The 15,395-nt window shown below is 45.8% G+C and overlaps 3 protein-coding genes across 5 annotated transcripts; 1 reads left to right on the plus strand and 2 right to left on the minus strand.

Annotated features, from left to right (window-relative positions):
• Positions 1–558: 558 nt before the first annotated feature.
• Positions 559–5,350, minus strand: foxred2 (FAD dependent oxidoreductase domain containing 2). 3 transcript variants are annotated; one of them, XM_022767447.1, is made up of 10 exons: positions 5,090–5,350; positions 4,409–4,632; positions 3,979–4,284; positions 3,630–3,881; positions 2,856–3,176; positions 2,500–2,666; positions 2,165–2,330; positions 1,467–1,693; positions 1,185–1,355; positions 559–1,027 (listed from the first exon to the last, which is right to left on the minus strand). In XM_022767447.1, exons 2-10 carry the CDS (start codon positions 4,627–4,629, stop codon positions 795–797), a joined length of 2,064 nt encoding a protein of 687 aa, XP_022623168.1. In that variant the 5' UTR covers positions 4,630–4,632; positions 5,090–5,350; the 3' UTR covers positions 559–794. The 3 variants fall into 3 exon arrangements, with proteins under 3 accessions (XP_022623168.1, XP_022623169.1, XP_022623170.1); XM_022767448.1 differs by having other exon boundaries at positions 4,409–4,635; XM_022767449.1 differs by lacking the exon at positions 5,090–5,350 and adding an exon at positions 4,990–5,064.
• A 1,301-nt stretch (positions 5,351–6,651) lies between these two features.
• On the plus strand, positions 6,652–8,270 carry LOC111238068 (heme oxygenase-like). Its single transcript, XM_022767468.1, has 6 exons — positions 6,652–6,747; positions 6,840–6,898; positions 7,018–7,129; positions 7,216–7,431; positions 7,529–7,801; positions 7,935–8,270. The coding sequence occupies exons 2-6, from the start codon at positions 6,849–6,851 to the stop codon at positions 8,097–8,099; spliced, it is 816 nt and encodes a 271-aa protein (XP_022623189.1). The 5' UTR covers positions 6,652–6,747; positions 6,840–6,848; the 3' UTR covers positions 8,100–8,270.
• A 744-nt stretch (positions 8,271–9,014) lies between these two features.
• Positions 9,015–14,131, minus strand: mcm5 (minichromosome maintenance complex component 5). The gene is made up of 16 exons (XM_022767446.1): positions 13,829–14,131; positions 13,018–13,144; positions 12,774–12,902; positions 12,517–12,689; positions 12,274–12,429; positions 12,005–12,174; positions 11,735–11,906; positions 11,533–11,644; positions 11,273–11,416; positions 11,116–11,181; positions 10,844–11,020; positions 10,627–10,739; positions 10,387–10,515; positions 10,113–10,255; positions 9,828–9,955; positions 9,015–9,400 (listed from the first exon to the last, which is right to left on the minus strand). The coding sequence occupies exons 1-16, from the start codon at positions 13,999–14,001 to the stop codon at positions 9,299–9,301; spliced, it is 2,214 nt and encodes a 737-aa protein (XP_022623167.1). The 5' UTR covers positions 14,002–14,131; the 3' UTR covers positions 9,015–9,298.
• Positions 14,132–15,395: the final 1,264 nt, after the last annotated feature.

The raw sequence follows: 15,395 nt of genomic DNA on the forward strand, positions 1-15,395 counted from the left end.
TATAAATATTTTGTGAGGAATACTAATAAGGGACAAGGTGCCTCACACAGTAATACTTATTTTATCAGACTGTCCCCTAATTTCTCCTTTTTATTTCTAGTGAATAACTGCATAATTTTACTTCTTCAGGACTCTTAAACATTATTAAAATAAAACAAGGAAAAAAAAATCACTCTTTGGTTGAAATAGTCAAGTGGTAGAAATCTGCAATTGGTGATGAGAGGGCTGCAAGAAGAGAAGCTAATAAGGTTGGGGACCACGGATCTGTAGGATGGTATTCAGTCAAAAATATATGGTCTTATGGAGGGAATGATTATGGGCGCTGGAGGTAGCAAGTATGAGGGACCTTAACAGCATCATAGGCATAGCTTTAACACGCTTTAAGGGATAGTTTGAGTTTTTTGACGTGGGGTTGTTTGAGCCTGATCAGCGCGCTCCCGGTTAGGAGATGAGACCGGGAGCACTGGCAGACTAGAAGAGCAATGTCTAAAACATGTTTTAGACACTTTTAAAAACATTCACCGAGACAATCCAATATCCGTTTAAATGTACGCTTCATGTAGAATATTTTCAGCGGTTTATCTTCCCGTGAAAACAGCACTTTCCTTTGGCACTACATTTTTTTTCAACCAAGCACAAGTGCACTGTATTCTGCCGGTGCTCCCGGTCTGATCTCCTAACTGGGAGCGTGCTGAACAGAATCCACTGCAGGTTGATGAACCGACTATTCATGAGTGCCTCACACAACCCCACGTCAAAAAAAAAACCCAAACAGTCCCTTTAAGTAAAAACAATCATAAGTCAAGTCTCAGTCCTGAAGACATGGAGGCTCCAGCTTGGGCCAGGTAGTTGGGGAACGCTGGGTCAGCCCCCGATGTGTCTGCATCCTGCTCAGTGGGCATCAATCCAGGGTCGTGAACGTGCTGCCGCAGCCGACTCTTGGGAGCGACACCCTGCCGCTTCAAGTATCCTTGCTGACAGAACAGCGGCGGCTTGCGGTGGGTAAGGGATGAATGGAAACATGATTCTAAAAAAAAGACAAAGAAGAAACACGGGATTGGGTCACTGCACCACCTGCTGTACAATCAGTGACATCACTCAGTCTGGGCTTAGGAGTGCAACGTGCTTACAGGTTTCAGGTTTCATTTCCTGCAATTATAACCAGCTGTGAGGTGCTGCTCTACCTGCATAGAAGGATCTGAGGTCAGTCTGGACACAGCGCTCCAGGAAGCGCCGCAGTGGCTGGATGTGAGATATGGGACCCTCCCACTCTGTGAGGAAGTCCTCAACCATGTGATGAATTGCCTTGGGTCTTGGTAGAGGCCAGCCATGGGGACGGAGCTTCATTTCCTCCTCTGGGATAAAAAAAACTTTACATTAACTTTCATTCTGAGTTTGTTCTCAGTCAAAACTGCAGTGGTTCTATTTCTAAGAAGTACATTTAGCTTTTTAATGGTAGTACTCACCAGTAGGAAGTGTGTCATAGTAGTATAAAACAGGGTGCAGAAAGTTGGATTTCCAAGCTCTGGTCCAGTCTGTTTCTGCCCTGTTACGCCCCAGATAGTCTATCTTCTTCTTCCCATACTGCATGACTACAACTACCAGTCCGTGGCTGGACACCTCGCGGCCCGAGAGAGACGAGAACTGAGGCAAGGCCTGGATCGGAAACTCTTCCACGTATTCACAGTGAGAGCTGAGAGTGACAGAGAGAGAGGACAGGACCGAAACATGACGAGCATAAAAAAGAATCAACGGTTGGTTTTGTTTATTTTGAAAAAGGTCAGGTGATGAAGAGCCTTCTGTGAAATGCGCTCATACAGGGAGTGATACTTATAGGACGAATAACCAGCTGCTGCAATCACAACATTATCCGTCAGTTAAGGTAAAGTAATGAAAAACTTATTTCTGAAAATGAAATACTTCACAGACGACACTTCTTTGCTTCCTTGGCATCCAGCCACTGCTCTTTCGCACTAATTTAAATGAGCCAGTTTCAACATCTAATGCCTCTCAGCCAGCGGCCACATCCATTCAGTGATGTTCACCAGGAAGCAGCTGAGAGCAGCAGCAGTTCTTTCTTGTCACCGTGACCCTCATCAGGACATGTGACTTGGGTCATGAACAAATAATCATAGCTGGTGATATCAAAATAACATCTGCTCACCCTCGAAGGAGTACGACATCCCCAAGCACTTCAAACATTTGGTACGGCCCAGAGGCCTCGCCAACCCGCTTCAGAATCCAGGACAGCAGCTGCGTTGTCGACAGCTTTGTCGATGGCCACGGGTTGCTGTGGTAACGGCGTTCAAGTACACGATGTACAGCTCGAGCTGTGGCAGAGAATCCATGCAGTTTTATCAAATGACTCCTTGATCGTGTGTAAAACTGGTGTAAAAAGAGCTGCACGTGCGGTTCAGCGCTCACGCCGACCGTGAGGACGTGACAGTTGCTGCGAACAGGATTAAACAAGCTTTGCTGCAATAATGTCGGGACTTTCACCTGTGTAACGGAATCCGTGGATGAAGCCGCCGGCGGACGAGCGGTAGTCTCTGGAGTGAGCTGCGGTCCCCAGCACAAACAAACCGGGGGTGTTCTTCCCTTCATACCACGCCGTCACCCCCGGCAACCTCCCTTTTGCATTGTCACTGTTTGGTGGGCAGGCAGAGCTAGGGAGATGTTTTTAAAGAAAGGTGAACATTATGGAAATAAAACAGCTTTTTTTAATATATATATATAAATATATATATATATATATAGTAACATGATACAAGGTAAGGGAATTTGTCATTTGTAAACAACGCAGTGCATTATTTGTCATGAATGCATGGACACGGACACGTTACAGAAATCTCTACCTGTCGAATATGCTGAAGTTGAATCGGAATCCGAGGCATCGGATCACGCGGTCGTAAGGGTTTCGCGTGGAGAAGTTGTCGATGTGATACCCCGGCAGTTCTTCTCCAGTCACTTCAGAACTGTTCTTCCTCTTGTCCTGGTTCTGTTTGTACTTCTTTAAAGTCAGGTACAACTTTCCCTTCTTCTCTCTCTTCTTCACACCTGGTTTCCTCCCGACTTGCTCCTTTCGCCGAGCGATAACTATTTTCTCCAGGCGCGCCTCCACCAATCCATCGAGGGACTTCAGCTGGTACGTGTCCAGTAACTCATTATTCACAGCTCTGAAACACAGAGACAGTTCAGGGTCAGTTCATGTTAAAAATGCTAACTCCAGCACAGAACACCAATTCCCAAACAGGGGTACTTGTATCCTCTTGGGTACATCTGCAGTTGACAGAGGGTAAATTATGATTAAAAAAGTGTATACAAAATATTGTAAATATCCATGTTTATATAATTAATTATATCAAAAAACATCAAATTTAAAGGGGCTTTTTGTAAGTTTTCTCTGCTGCCGAACACGGTTGTGTTTAGAAGACGAGAGGTTACGATACGGCATCGTCAGGTCAGATTGGAGGCTACAGGGAGTCGCTATCGGAAAAGTAACTAGCTGGTTAGCGACAAAGGCTAACATTGGCGTTCATTTCCACCGCTGGAGACAGGCAATGAAGTTTGACGCTGAACTCTAACGTCAGCTATGTAGCAAGAAGAAATCCCTGCACCTTCAGCCGTACCTGAGATCTCCTACATAATGCGTTTGCCAAGCCAGTCGAACGGGGCTGGAGCTGAGCATGTGCACCCGACTGGCTTTTCCCAAGATGCTCTGGGCCGTTTCAAAGGCAGAGTTCCCCTTTCCCAGAATAAGCACGGCCTGATCCTTGTAGTCCTCAGGGTTGGTGGAGATGGACTCGTAGCCCTCGACCAGCTCAGAACCGACAAACTCCACCTTCTGAGGAACCCACAAACCTGTGGCCACCAGCAGGACGCTGAAGGGAGAGAGGACAGAAGTACAATACGAGGCGATCTACAGTCCAGACCGATGTAAAAATGTTCATCTCTCAGGTTTTGTATGATGCAAAATACCTGCACGTGTAGTCTGACGCATGCTGGTCAGTCAGGACGTAGCTCACGCCGGTGGCCGACTGCGTTGCCCTGATCCGTCCGACGTCCACACCGTACCGGACCCTCAGCCCGAGCTCCTTCACAAACATGGACAGGTAGAGCGGGAAGGCGTCGGCCGGCGGGTAGAACTCGCTGCTCACTCGCTTGAACAGGAGGTCAGGTTTATCGCTCAGCAGCGAGTTCCAGTCGTGGCGCAGGTTGAACTCTCGGTTCTGCCTTCCTGTGTAGATCTTGTTGATGCTAATGAGCTTCCTGTGCCTGGGATACCTGGACACACACACACACACACACACACAAACAGAGCAGAGACGGAAAGCGTCAAAAGGTGATTTAAGACAGACAAATACGATTTTCCAGTACCAACAGGAAATGCTTTCACAAAGTTTCTTACTTGTTAAAGAAGCTGCCCGGTCCCGAGTTCCTCTCCAAGATGATGTATTCTCTTTTGGCCTTGGAAAGGAAATGTCCCATCTGCAGCCCCGCAGGACCGGCTCCGAGCACACAGTATTCAAAGTGGCGGGTGCCATTGTGGTGGTGGTGGCTATCAAGGGAGCATTTGACACAGCCAATCACAAAGATGAAAAGGAGAAAACAAGGAAGGCTCGGATCCATCACCTGCTGGACATGAACAATGACACAACACAATAAAATCACATATTAAATCAATAATTACATTAAACATTTTAGAATAAAGCAGTAACAATAACATTTTGGAAACTATGGTCCATTAAAAAACAAAAAAAGAAAGTGAAAAACTGGATCATAAAATGTGTTATTTGTGTATAATGTTGTTTTCCATTGTTTGTAAATGAAACTCTACAGCTACATGTTTTTGATTTAACCAGCTCGAGCCTGTAAGAGCATCTGGGCCACGATTAGGCAACTGGCAAAACTGAGGCTCGATACTCTGGAGCACATTCATACAAATCCCTCCTTAAAATTATTACGACATTATTACGACTTTAAACTTACAGGACAGGAAGCTAATGCTTTAACTTCTGAATTAGCTGAATTAGGTTGAAAGCAGGAGTGGACACGAGCTGAGTATCTCACCCCCACCCATCCACCCTACCTCTCTCCGGCTCTCCCTGAACTCTCCAGCCGATGTTATATCACCGATCTTGGGGATGCGGCGGCTGCCATCGCCCGCTGAACCAGATGTGAGGTCGGCTACTGCGTAAAAATAAAAACAAAGAGACCCGCGTCACCTTTTTTTATGTTTATTTTTTTTTACACCCGTCGATCCCTCGCGCGCAGCAGCAGCAGCTGTGGTTTAGCATTCATCACACCTGTCGAGATCTCTACATGTTTACTAACGTGCATTTTTTTTTTTAAAGACTGGATTTGTGCAGTTTCCCCCCCCCCTCCTCCCCACCCCTCTCCCATGAAAATCCACTAGCACTACCCACTTCCCCCTCGGATGACTAAAGCCAATGGAGGGCTGCTTGCATAAGGGGGCGTGCTTAGAGAACACCATAGAACAGAGTAGATTAGAATAGAAGAGAATAGAGCACCGAATGAAAGATGTCCTACATTCCCTGACTGAGCAGGTTCCTGTGGTGGGGGAGGTGCGCCTGGTATATTTCACATAAAGTTAAAGATCCCCTCAAAAAAGGTGTTTTAGACAGATGAACAATAATAATCTGTGTCTGATGTGTGTTTCTCTAATAGTTCAAATGTCTTACAGTTACTTCTGCCTCTTCTCCTTCACTACAAAAAAAAAAAATCCAGGATATATGAATGTTTTATTGAACTTCTGGACCACGTGACCTGCTGTGGCATCTGTGGTCGTGATGTCACAAAGAGAAAGACTGAGATTTAAGGTGATCAAACTTCAGTGGATGAAGGCTCCTAGTGTCAAAACACATTTTTAAAGGCCTCGTGAAATTATAGTATTATAATTATATAAATATAGTATAGTAGTATTTTCTCTGTACAATACTCACACTCTAGTCTCTATATTTCAAAGCTCATGATGCACCTTTCCACATGTTTTTCTATTTTGCTATTTTATTTTACTTCAATGGAAAACTGATTGATTGATTCTCACTTGCTCAGCACTTTGAATGCGTCAGTGAAATGACGAGGGATTGGTTCAGATTGTAATAATAATGACAATAATAATAATAATATAGTATTGTATTGTATTGTACATTGTTGTCAGGAAGCCTAAAGGAGGTCCACTTTAACACTTCGTGTTAAGGTGCTTTATATGTCACTGAGAATCTTAATATTATGGCAACAAATCGTATTCTATAAGATCATAAAAAGGTTTTGTGCATAAACTCTTAATCTGAAAAGTAACTGCAAGTGTTGAATAAATATTGGGGTCTAAAAAACTCTTACTTTTCCCACTGAAAAGTAGTGGAAATATGTCATTACTCAATTATTATAAGAGTAATGTACCTGAGCGCATTACTTGAGTTTAATGTACTTGGTCACATGTCCACCCTCTACATTTGATCAGAGTGAACTTCTGATTTCAGCCTTCTCATGTTTTCTGTTTTTTCCACACTCACATTGCTTCGTCATGTTAAGCAGCAGCCGTCCGAGAAATGTGAGTCAGCACTCACACTTCCCATTTGACTCAGCAGCTTCAGGACCACGTCTCTATAAAAGAGGCAGGGACAGGAGGTGAAAGGCCACAGCGTACCGATCACTCTGAGGAAGTGACAACCGCAGACGGACTTCAACCAGAGTCAAGGAGAAAAAGACTTTGCTTAATCGCAGGTAAATAAAACACATTAAATACACTGTTATGTACCTTTCTTTTCATTGATATTAAATGTGTCTAACTGAGACAAATCAACCGTTGGTCACAGTCTGCACAGATGGAGAACATGAAGAGCGCCAGGAAAAATGACACTGGGGAAGTTGGCAGGTAAGAGGAGTGACTCGTGTTAACAAGAGCTTTAAAACTCGGATCTGTTTTATGTGTTTTCAGATGAGCATTTTCATACTTTAAATGTGATCTATTTCCTGTCTGCGTCTGCCCCTCAGTGATTTATCAGAGCAGATCAAAGCAGCCACTAAAGACAACCACGTCCGAGCTGAAAACACACAGCTGATGCTGAGCTACCAGAAGGGACAGATCACCCTGCCGCAGTACAAGGTCGGTTCTGCTCCGTACCCGGCCCGTTACTTATTTATGTTTACACCGTCCTGAGAGGTGGATATTCACCTGTATACGTCCGGCAGGTGCTGCTGTGTTCCCTCTACGAGATCTACAAGGCGCTGGAAGACGAGCTGGACAGAAATGCCTCCCATCCAGCTGTTGCGCCGATATACTTCCCTCAGGAACTCGCCCGTCTGGAGTCTCTGGAGAGAGATCTGGAGCATTTCCTGGGCTCAGACTGGAGGAGGAGGCTGGTCGTTCCCGCAGCCACACACAGATACGAGCAGAGGCTACGAGAGGTGAGTGACACGCTGCGAAATGACGAATGAATCCCAACACACACACACACACACACACGGAGACACATACAGAGCTGATTAGGTGCTTATGTTACAGATTGGCAGGGAGAACCCGGCGCTGTTGGTGGCCCACGCCTACACTCGGTACCTTGGTGACCTTTCAGGAGGTCAAGTCCTGGGGAAAATTACCCAGAAGTCTCTTGGGCTGAGCAGCAAAGAGGGGCTTTCGTTTTTCTCCTTCCCCAGCGTGACCAGCCCGAACCGCTTCAAGCAGCTGTACAGGAGCCGCATGAACGGCATCGAGCTGACGGAGGCGCAGAGGGCAGAGTTGCTGGAGGAGGCGGTGTCGGCCTTCGAGCTCAACATCCAGGTGGGGGAAAGAGCAGATTCAATACTATCACACAGAATCACTCAAAGTCACATGAAGTGGTAAAAAAAAACAGGAAGTGAATACATACACAGGAAGCAGAGCTCACCATTTTTCTTGGCTTGTGTTTCTGCAGGTTTTTGATGACTTGCAGAAAATGTTGAGTGTCACAACAGCAACAGTGGACCAATCAGACAGCGCCGTCCCAGCTGCCGCGCACCCATCCTCACACTTCATGCAGGTCACCGTGGGACTGTGCGTCGCTCTGGCCACTATTGGAATGGGAATCTACACCTTCTAGTTTTTACCTGCACGTGTGATCAATAAACAAACACACACAGCACTTTACTAATCACTGAATCAATGCAAATTGTGTCCAAGTTTATAAACGATCTGAAATGGTGATTTTCTCAACTTGTTAACTGTCATGTGTATGAACTTTATTAAACAATCACACACTGTGAAAACTGTCTAGAGCTCGTCGCTTCATGATTCACAACCAAACTGAAAGTCAACATGTTTTCAGTTCTTTTTTCCACTCAAAGAATCCATGTTCCTATCGTGTTCAGTGGGTGCATCAGTGTAGTATTACATTACCAAAAAAAAAAAACGTACAATTTGAACAGTGCAACATATAAATGTCAACTTTATAGCACGTGTCCATATTAAGAGGAGCAGAACATGCGAAACGAACCCCTTCAACCCTCATATGAAAAGGTATTTCTCCCCTGGAGTTTTAAAGAGGGTTTCACATTTAAGTAAGGAGGAAATAAATCAAAGCGGGGGTTTAGAAACGGATAAACTTCTATAATCTGTATTACTGACTTTACATCAACAGAACGAGAAAGAAAAATAAAATAAAAAGGGGAAATCAAGCCTTAATTTGACTGAGGATTTGGAAAGTATTCTAGGGAAGGTCGTCACATCTTCAGGAACTTTTTGTTTGAGGCTTAGACGGGACATTACGTCCCCGCAGCCACTGAGTAACACAATCAATACTGCACACCTGGCCAAAAGAGAGGCAGGCGCGCTTCATTTTCTCCAGTAAAACCATGAAGGGCGACCAGGGGCTACAAGTCAAAATTGAGGGCTGGGGACAGAGTGTGGAAAACATCCTTCCAGTATTTTCCCAGGTGAGGACAAGGGCAGAACATGTGGATAAAGAGTCACATCTGGATATATACAAGAAAGTTTGCAAATATTTTAATTCTTCTTTATTTATTTTTATTTTTTTTTACAGAGTATGCAGACACTTTACATTCTCATATCAACACAAAACATCTTTAAGAGCTAAACGGTGCTATATCCAAAACATGTTTTCATCCTGGGACATGTGAGCAGACGGCGGCTGCAGCTGCTGCTGCTGCTGCCGCCAAGAATCCAGGTCCAACCAGGTTTGAAATTAATTATTGTATTATTGGTAAACACAGAGCAGCACAAATATGCAGAGAAAAAAAAACTATTTACATCAACAACAGTACGATATGTATCGGAGCAGCTCTACTTGACTCTGTAGAGCACTTTCCTCTGCATGCGGTGCTGCAGCTCCCCCCGCCTCAGCATCAGGTGCAGCACTTTGTAGATGGCGTGCTCTGGATACTTCTGCAAGAAGGAACAAACAGGAGAACACAGATGTTACTCACAGGACTCATTACTTAAGTATTTATCCTTCACAAATCAAAGCTGGGACTCGGTGACTTGTGTTATTACATCCCACTGGCTTTCATTTTCCACATGTAGCTTTATACGCATGTAAAGCAATAAACCAAATATTGTTTCTGCCAATCCAGTGGTAAATGTAAAACCACTTTCATTTGCTTAAAGTGATTTACGGACTGAAACTGCCTGTTTACAACAGAATATGACTTCTCATAAAAGAACATCAACAGACTCAGAGCAACAATATCTCGTCTTTTATCAATTTGGTCTCAATATCAACCAGTTATTTTACCTTTAAGAAGAAATCCAAACATTTTAATTTGAAAGTTTATGTGTCGTTTCACGCCATCGTGATTCTCCTCAGACCGACCTGTTTGGTGAAGTCCTGGACGATGCTGTGCTCGGACACCTGGGAGCCGATAGCGAAGCGTCTCTTCAGCTGCTTCTCTACGCGCGAGACCATTTCCTGGTCCTCCTGCGAGGTGAAGCCCTCCACTCCTACAGACGAGACGTCAACAACCGTTAAGAGCATGAAAGCACTGCGTCCAGTTACAAACACTTTTCATCTTCCAGACCTTTTTCTTATTTTCACTGAATACAATAAAACGAGTGGCTCCAGTCTCACTCACACACACACACACACACACACACACACCTGACAGGCTGCCCGACAGCGCAGCGTCCAGCGTAGAAACCTGGAAGAGTCTGAGAGCCTCGTCCACCTCTTCCTCTCCAGCCACGGCCTGCAGCTTCATCTTAGCCAGAGACTCTGCGATACGCACGACCGCCTCCAGCTGCCTGAACGACCACAAACACAACGACATGTTTACACTCGAGTCAGAGGCGGAGGGAAAAAAAAAAACACACACACACACACACACACGTCCGTCACCGAGCCGCAGACAACGAAACGCAACAAGTAGAAATACCTGACGGTGATGGGGATGGAGGGTCTCTTGTCGCTCTCTCTTTCGTGCTCCCTCGCTCCGCTCCTCATCACCACGTATCTGTTCTTCAGCTTCTCAGCAGCCGCCGCGGAGAGCCGAGGGCCGCACTTACTGCGAGCAAACATTCGGACCAGATTAGAAACATTCAGACCAGATTATAAAACCAAGCCGAAATGCCTCGCCTTGTGCCGCCAGCGAAAAACAAAACTCAGGTGTACTCACGCTCTGGAGTAGGCGATGTATTTCTTAAAGGTGGCCAGCGGGATCTCGCCCTCAACACCCTCGGTCTGTGTCTGAGCGCTGAGGTGGACGTTCATCACGTGACGAGCCAAAGTCTGCAAACGGCAAAAAAAATTAATAAAACTAAAACATCGCACTCGCGCGTTTCTATTTCTGCTGATCCGAAGATTTACAGCGACAAACTCCCGGGCCTCCTCACCATGTCTCTCTGCTGGTCGTGCTGGTCTTTGATGATGAAGATCATGTCGAAACGGGACAAGATGGTGGGCATGAAGTCGATGTTGTCCTCCCCCTTTGTGTCGTCCCAGCGGCCGAACACGGAGTTAGCCGCGGCCAGGACTGAGCAGCGGGAGTTCAGCGTGGTGGTGATGCCAGCCTGGGAGGAGACCGCACGTTAGTTTGTCCCCTCACTACAGATTGTGTGGTTGATGTTTTGTTTTTGTTTTTTTTAAACACACATCTGGGGAATACCTTAGCGATGGAGATGGTCTGTTGCTCCATGGCCTCGTGGATGGCCACTCTGTCGTCCTCTCTCATCTGAGGGACAGAAGCACAGGTTCGTCTTTAACCCCTGAGGAACTAATTACGATAAAATAAAACGGCTCCTGCTCCTCTGAATTATTCTCACCTTGTCAAACTCATCGATGCATACGACTCCGCCGTCAGCCAGCACCATGGCCCCCCCCTCCATGATGAATCCACGAGTGTTGGGGTCCCTCAGCACGGAGGCGGTCAGACCGGCTGCACTGCTGCCTTTTCCCGAGGTGTAAACCTGAAGACGCAGAGTCAAACTCGCCGTCAGTGGGTGGATTTAAATTAGACAATAAACGCAGAATAAAAACTTTTTCTATTAAGTAAAGCTCCATCGGTACAGGAGGACATTAGTACCCCAATAGGTGAGCATCTCTCCACGAACTTGAGCAGCTGAGACTTGGCTGTACCAGGATCTCCCAGCATCAGCAGGTTGACGTCGCCCCTGCGAGTGAGACCATCAGGCAGCCTGAAGGACGGGAGACAAGCGCATTACTTCACCTGAGGGAAGTAAACCTACAGGAGACCGAGTTATCATCCTCTTCTACAGTCAGTTTACCTTTTCCTTGAACCTCCGAACAGCAGACAGGTGATGGCCTTCTTCAGGTCGTCGCTGCCGTAGATGGAGGGAGCGACGGAGCGCGCCAGAGAGTCGTAGACGTTCGGAGAAGCGGCCAGCGCTCTGAGTTCCTCCTCCTCCTGCGGGGAAACCGATCCGGTTGCACCGCGACCTGCAAGAGACGAAGAAACAACACATTAACATCTGCTGAACATCTGCTAGAATCACACAGACACACGAGCCTCTTTTACAGCAGGAATTCATCTTTACCTGCTCCTTCTGTGTCCACCTGGATGCCGACCACTCGCAGGTAGGACGCACGAATGCCCACGCCAACGCTTTTCTCTTTGCCTTTGGCCTTCGCAGCAGCCATTTTCTTGATGGAGTAGATACCCATGATGGTCACCCTGTTGCCTGGGACCACACGGTCACACAGATACCTGAGAGAGACGGACGAGGAGGAGGAGAGTTTGCAGTCGCTCCGATTTCTCATTATGGATTCTGGATTAAATCTGTTTCCTCGAGAACGAGCTCCTCACCTGTCGCAGTAGAGCTGCAGGTGACGGGGCATCTCTCCGTGCGGCACAGCGTCTGGAGATTCCTGCAGGCGGAGAGTCTGGAAGTCGACGCAAATGCAGCGGTCTGGGATGATGAAGTAAGGGTCTACGGGACACTTCACCCTGCCAGGGTTCTCACTGAGGAAACAGAGTTGGTTGGAGTTAATCCTGCCTCACGGCGAAAAGGCGTTTGTGCAGATATTCCCCCGAGCGGGTAAAACTCACGTGTTGCACTTGCGCGGCAGAGCGTAACCCTGCAGGCCCGGAGGCAGCGGGATGTTGTTGATGACGTTGCGGCAGCCGCGGCACTGCAGACACACCCTGGTGGCCTTCGCCTTCACCGCCGTGGCCGAGATGACGATGCCGTGCACCTTCACCAGACGAGACACCTGCTCAGACTGCGGGGGAGAGAGAGATGAGCATTAGACCAAACTGTTGAGGACGACTGTAAGAATATGAGACACGACGGGGTGTGTGGGTACCTTGAGGCTGCGAATGGACGCGTGATGGGCGTCACTCTTCACCATGACCTGGATGTCCTGCACCGTCTCCTCCCCTACGGGCCGGGGACGGGTCACTTCATCAGCCACCTCCTTTGCAGCTTCCTCCAGCTGAAAATTAGAACAAATTGTTACAGGAGAGCAAATCATGTAAAAAAAACAAAACAAAAACAAAACTAGAAGGATAAAAGAAGGAGGCCGGTGTGTATTTGAGCAGTGAACCCACCAGCGGCAGGTTCTCAGTGGGCAGCTTGTAGAGACAGTCCGACAGATCCTCGTCAAAGCTGGCGAGGTCCTCCATCTCCACCTCCACCCAGTACTCCCCCAGGGTGTAGTGTCTCTTCAGCTCATCTCTGGTTTAAAGAAAATGGATAATGTGTTGTTTATGATCTCACGTCGCCGCACAAACTGAAGAAGCACAGCTATTAAAAGTAAGATCAAATACCAATACTGCAGTACTGTAGCTTTAGCTTAGCTTCACCGACTGTTAATCAATAAACAATAAACATTTCAGTATCAATAGATAAAATCTTGCCACCTCACACATGTGAATTAAACAAATCTATGGTGTAATTCCTACTTTTACTCTCTTATATAGGTCAAACTTTCAGAAATACTGGAGCCTACATTTCCCATAATGCAACTCATATTTCCACAGACCACACAGCCTCATTAAAACCCACTTGTTTCTAACCCCCCCAAGAGTCGCATTTTTTAACTTTGTGTTCAGATTTTTTTGTTTTTAAGTCTAAAACCTAATGTAAGATGACGTTGATGACGTCATCAGGGTCATTTCTTAAGCAGGAAAAAAAAAACTGTTTTCAGTGGCTGAGCAGCATCATGGTGAATAAACTTTAACTTTACATGGAAAATTAGTGAAATGTCTCTTTAAATTAGGTTCATCCACCGGCAGATATTCATTATAACCACTTATATTCTTGCAGCTTGTCCCAACAACCCTAATAAGAAACCTTACACACTGTCCCGACTCACAATGTCCCATTATAGTTTATTTTCCACGTGCAGCTTCGGCTCACCTGTATTTGTAGGTGAAGCCGGTGCGGTCGGTCCCCACTCTGAACTGCCGGAGGAACTCACGGAACCGTTTCTTGATGTGGATCCTCTTCTGTCCACCTTCGTCCACGCCGGGTCCGTCTCCCCCTCCGAAGCTGTCACTGTAGTAAACTCCCGGGTCGTCAAATCCAGACATACTGAAGCAGGTCGATCAACGCGACGGTACAAAGGAAAAGAAGTTTGATGACTTGTTTTTTTTTTGTTGTTGTATTTTTAAAAACCCCGGATCTGAGCCGCAGGAGACAAAGCTGCTCTGAAGAGTCCGGTTCGCGGCAAAAACTGAACTCCTTCCTCGTCTGTTTCCCGCGAGCCGCTTCTCGCAACGCCCCTCTCGTGCCCTACGATTGGCTGAAAGCAATGCACACCTGTTGCTATTGGCTGACGAGGCTCCCCTTGGACGCGTGACGTCGTTGGGAAGGCGGGGCTTGTGAGCACTGGTGGCGCGAAAAAGAGAACAGGGGGATGGGAGGAAGCATGAGCAACAATGTCCCTCAAAGAAGCGTGAATACAAAACTACAGCTGGACGAAAACATAGTCAAACATCTCAGATTAGAATTGTTTCACATTACAGAGGGTGTAACCATAGCTACAGATGATCGATATGTATCTATATATGATCTACAATCGCTACAGATGATCAGTGAGTGTCAATAAATAGTCATAAAGTTTCCTTCAACACCAACACAACAAACGAAAGCAATAAAGATCCTATCCTACATGTTTAAAGACATAAAAATACTCTGCTTAGAATAATGATTTACCACTTTACATTAAGACTGCCCTTATAAAGGATTTAAAAATGTTAAATGTTAATTATAAATCATAAATAAACGATTATAAACAAGTTATAACACAGTTTTCATACATTGATGCAGGCTCACTATTTGGCAAGATCAAGTTAATGATTACTACTCATTAATCTTACTAATGACTTATTACCATTTAGAACTGGTAAAAGGAGCCTTATTGTAAAGTGTGAAACACATCATCATTTATTAATGTGTTATTATTAGTTATATTAGTTATTATTACTAGTAAGTCATTAATAAATGATGATGGATACGTCCCATTATCGTGGACACAATATCCCGGTAACGCCTCAACAGAACTTCTTCAAATTTGGCACAAACATTCACTTGGACTCAAGGATGAACTGATTAGATTTTGGTGATCAAAGGTCAAAGGTCAAGGTCAACTTTTCAAAATGACACCCTCTCTTTCTCTCCTATTCAAAAATCCAGAATCTATTATTAGGCTCGTATTGTTGATGTCAAGTTTAACTACTGGCCACAAGGTGTCTCCTACCTTCACTGGTGGTTTCAAGTTTCCACATCACGCTTGTGCAAGTTGCACACTGCACCGTGACCGGCCTCTAAACTAGTTGTGGTGTCACCAAATCCTGTTCGTGCCTACACGTCATTACTTCAGATTTAAGGTGAACAATTTTTTCTTTTCATCCAACTCTGCACACGCGTCATTCTGCACAGAGGAGATCAAACATCCAAATGAAGAAACAAAAGGCAAGATACA

Source organism: Seriola dumerili, unplaced genomic scaffold (assembly GCF_002260705.1).
Source record: "Seriola dumerili isolate Sdu_G_001 unplaced genomic scaffold, Sdu_1.0 BDQW01001191.1, whole genome shotgun sequence".
Classification (NCBI taxonomy): Eukaryota; Metazoa; Chordata; class Actinopteri; order Carangiformes; family Carangidae; genus Seriola; species Seriola dumerili.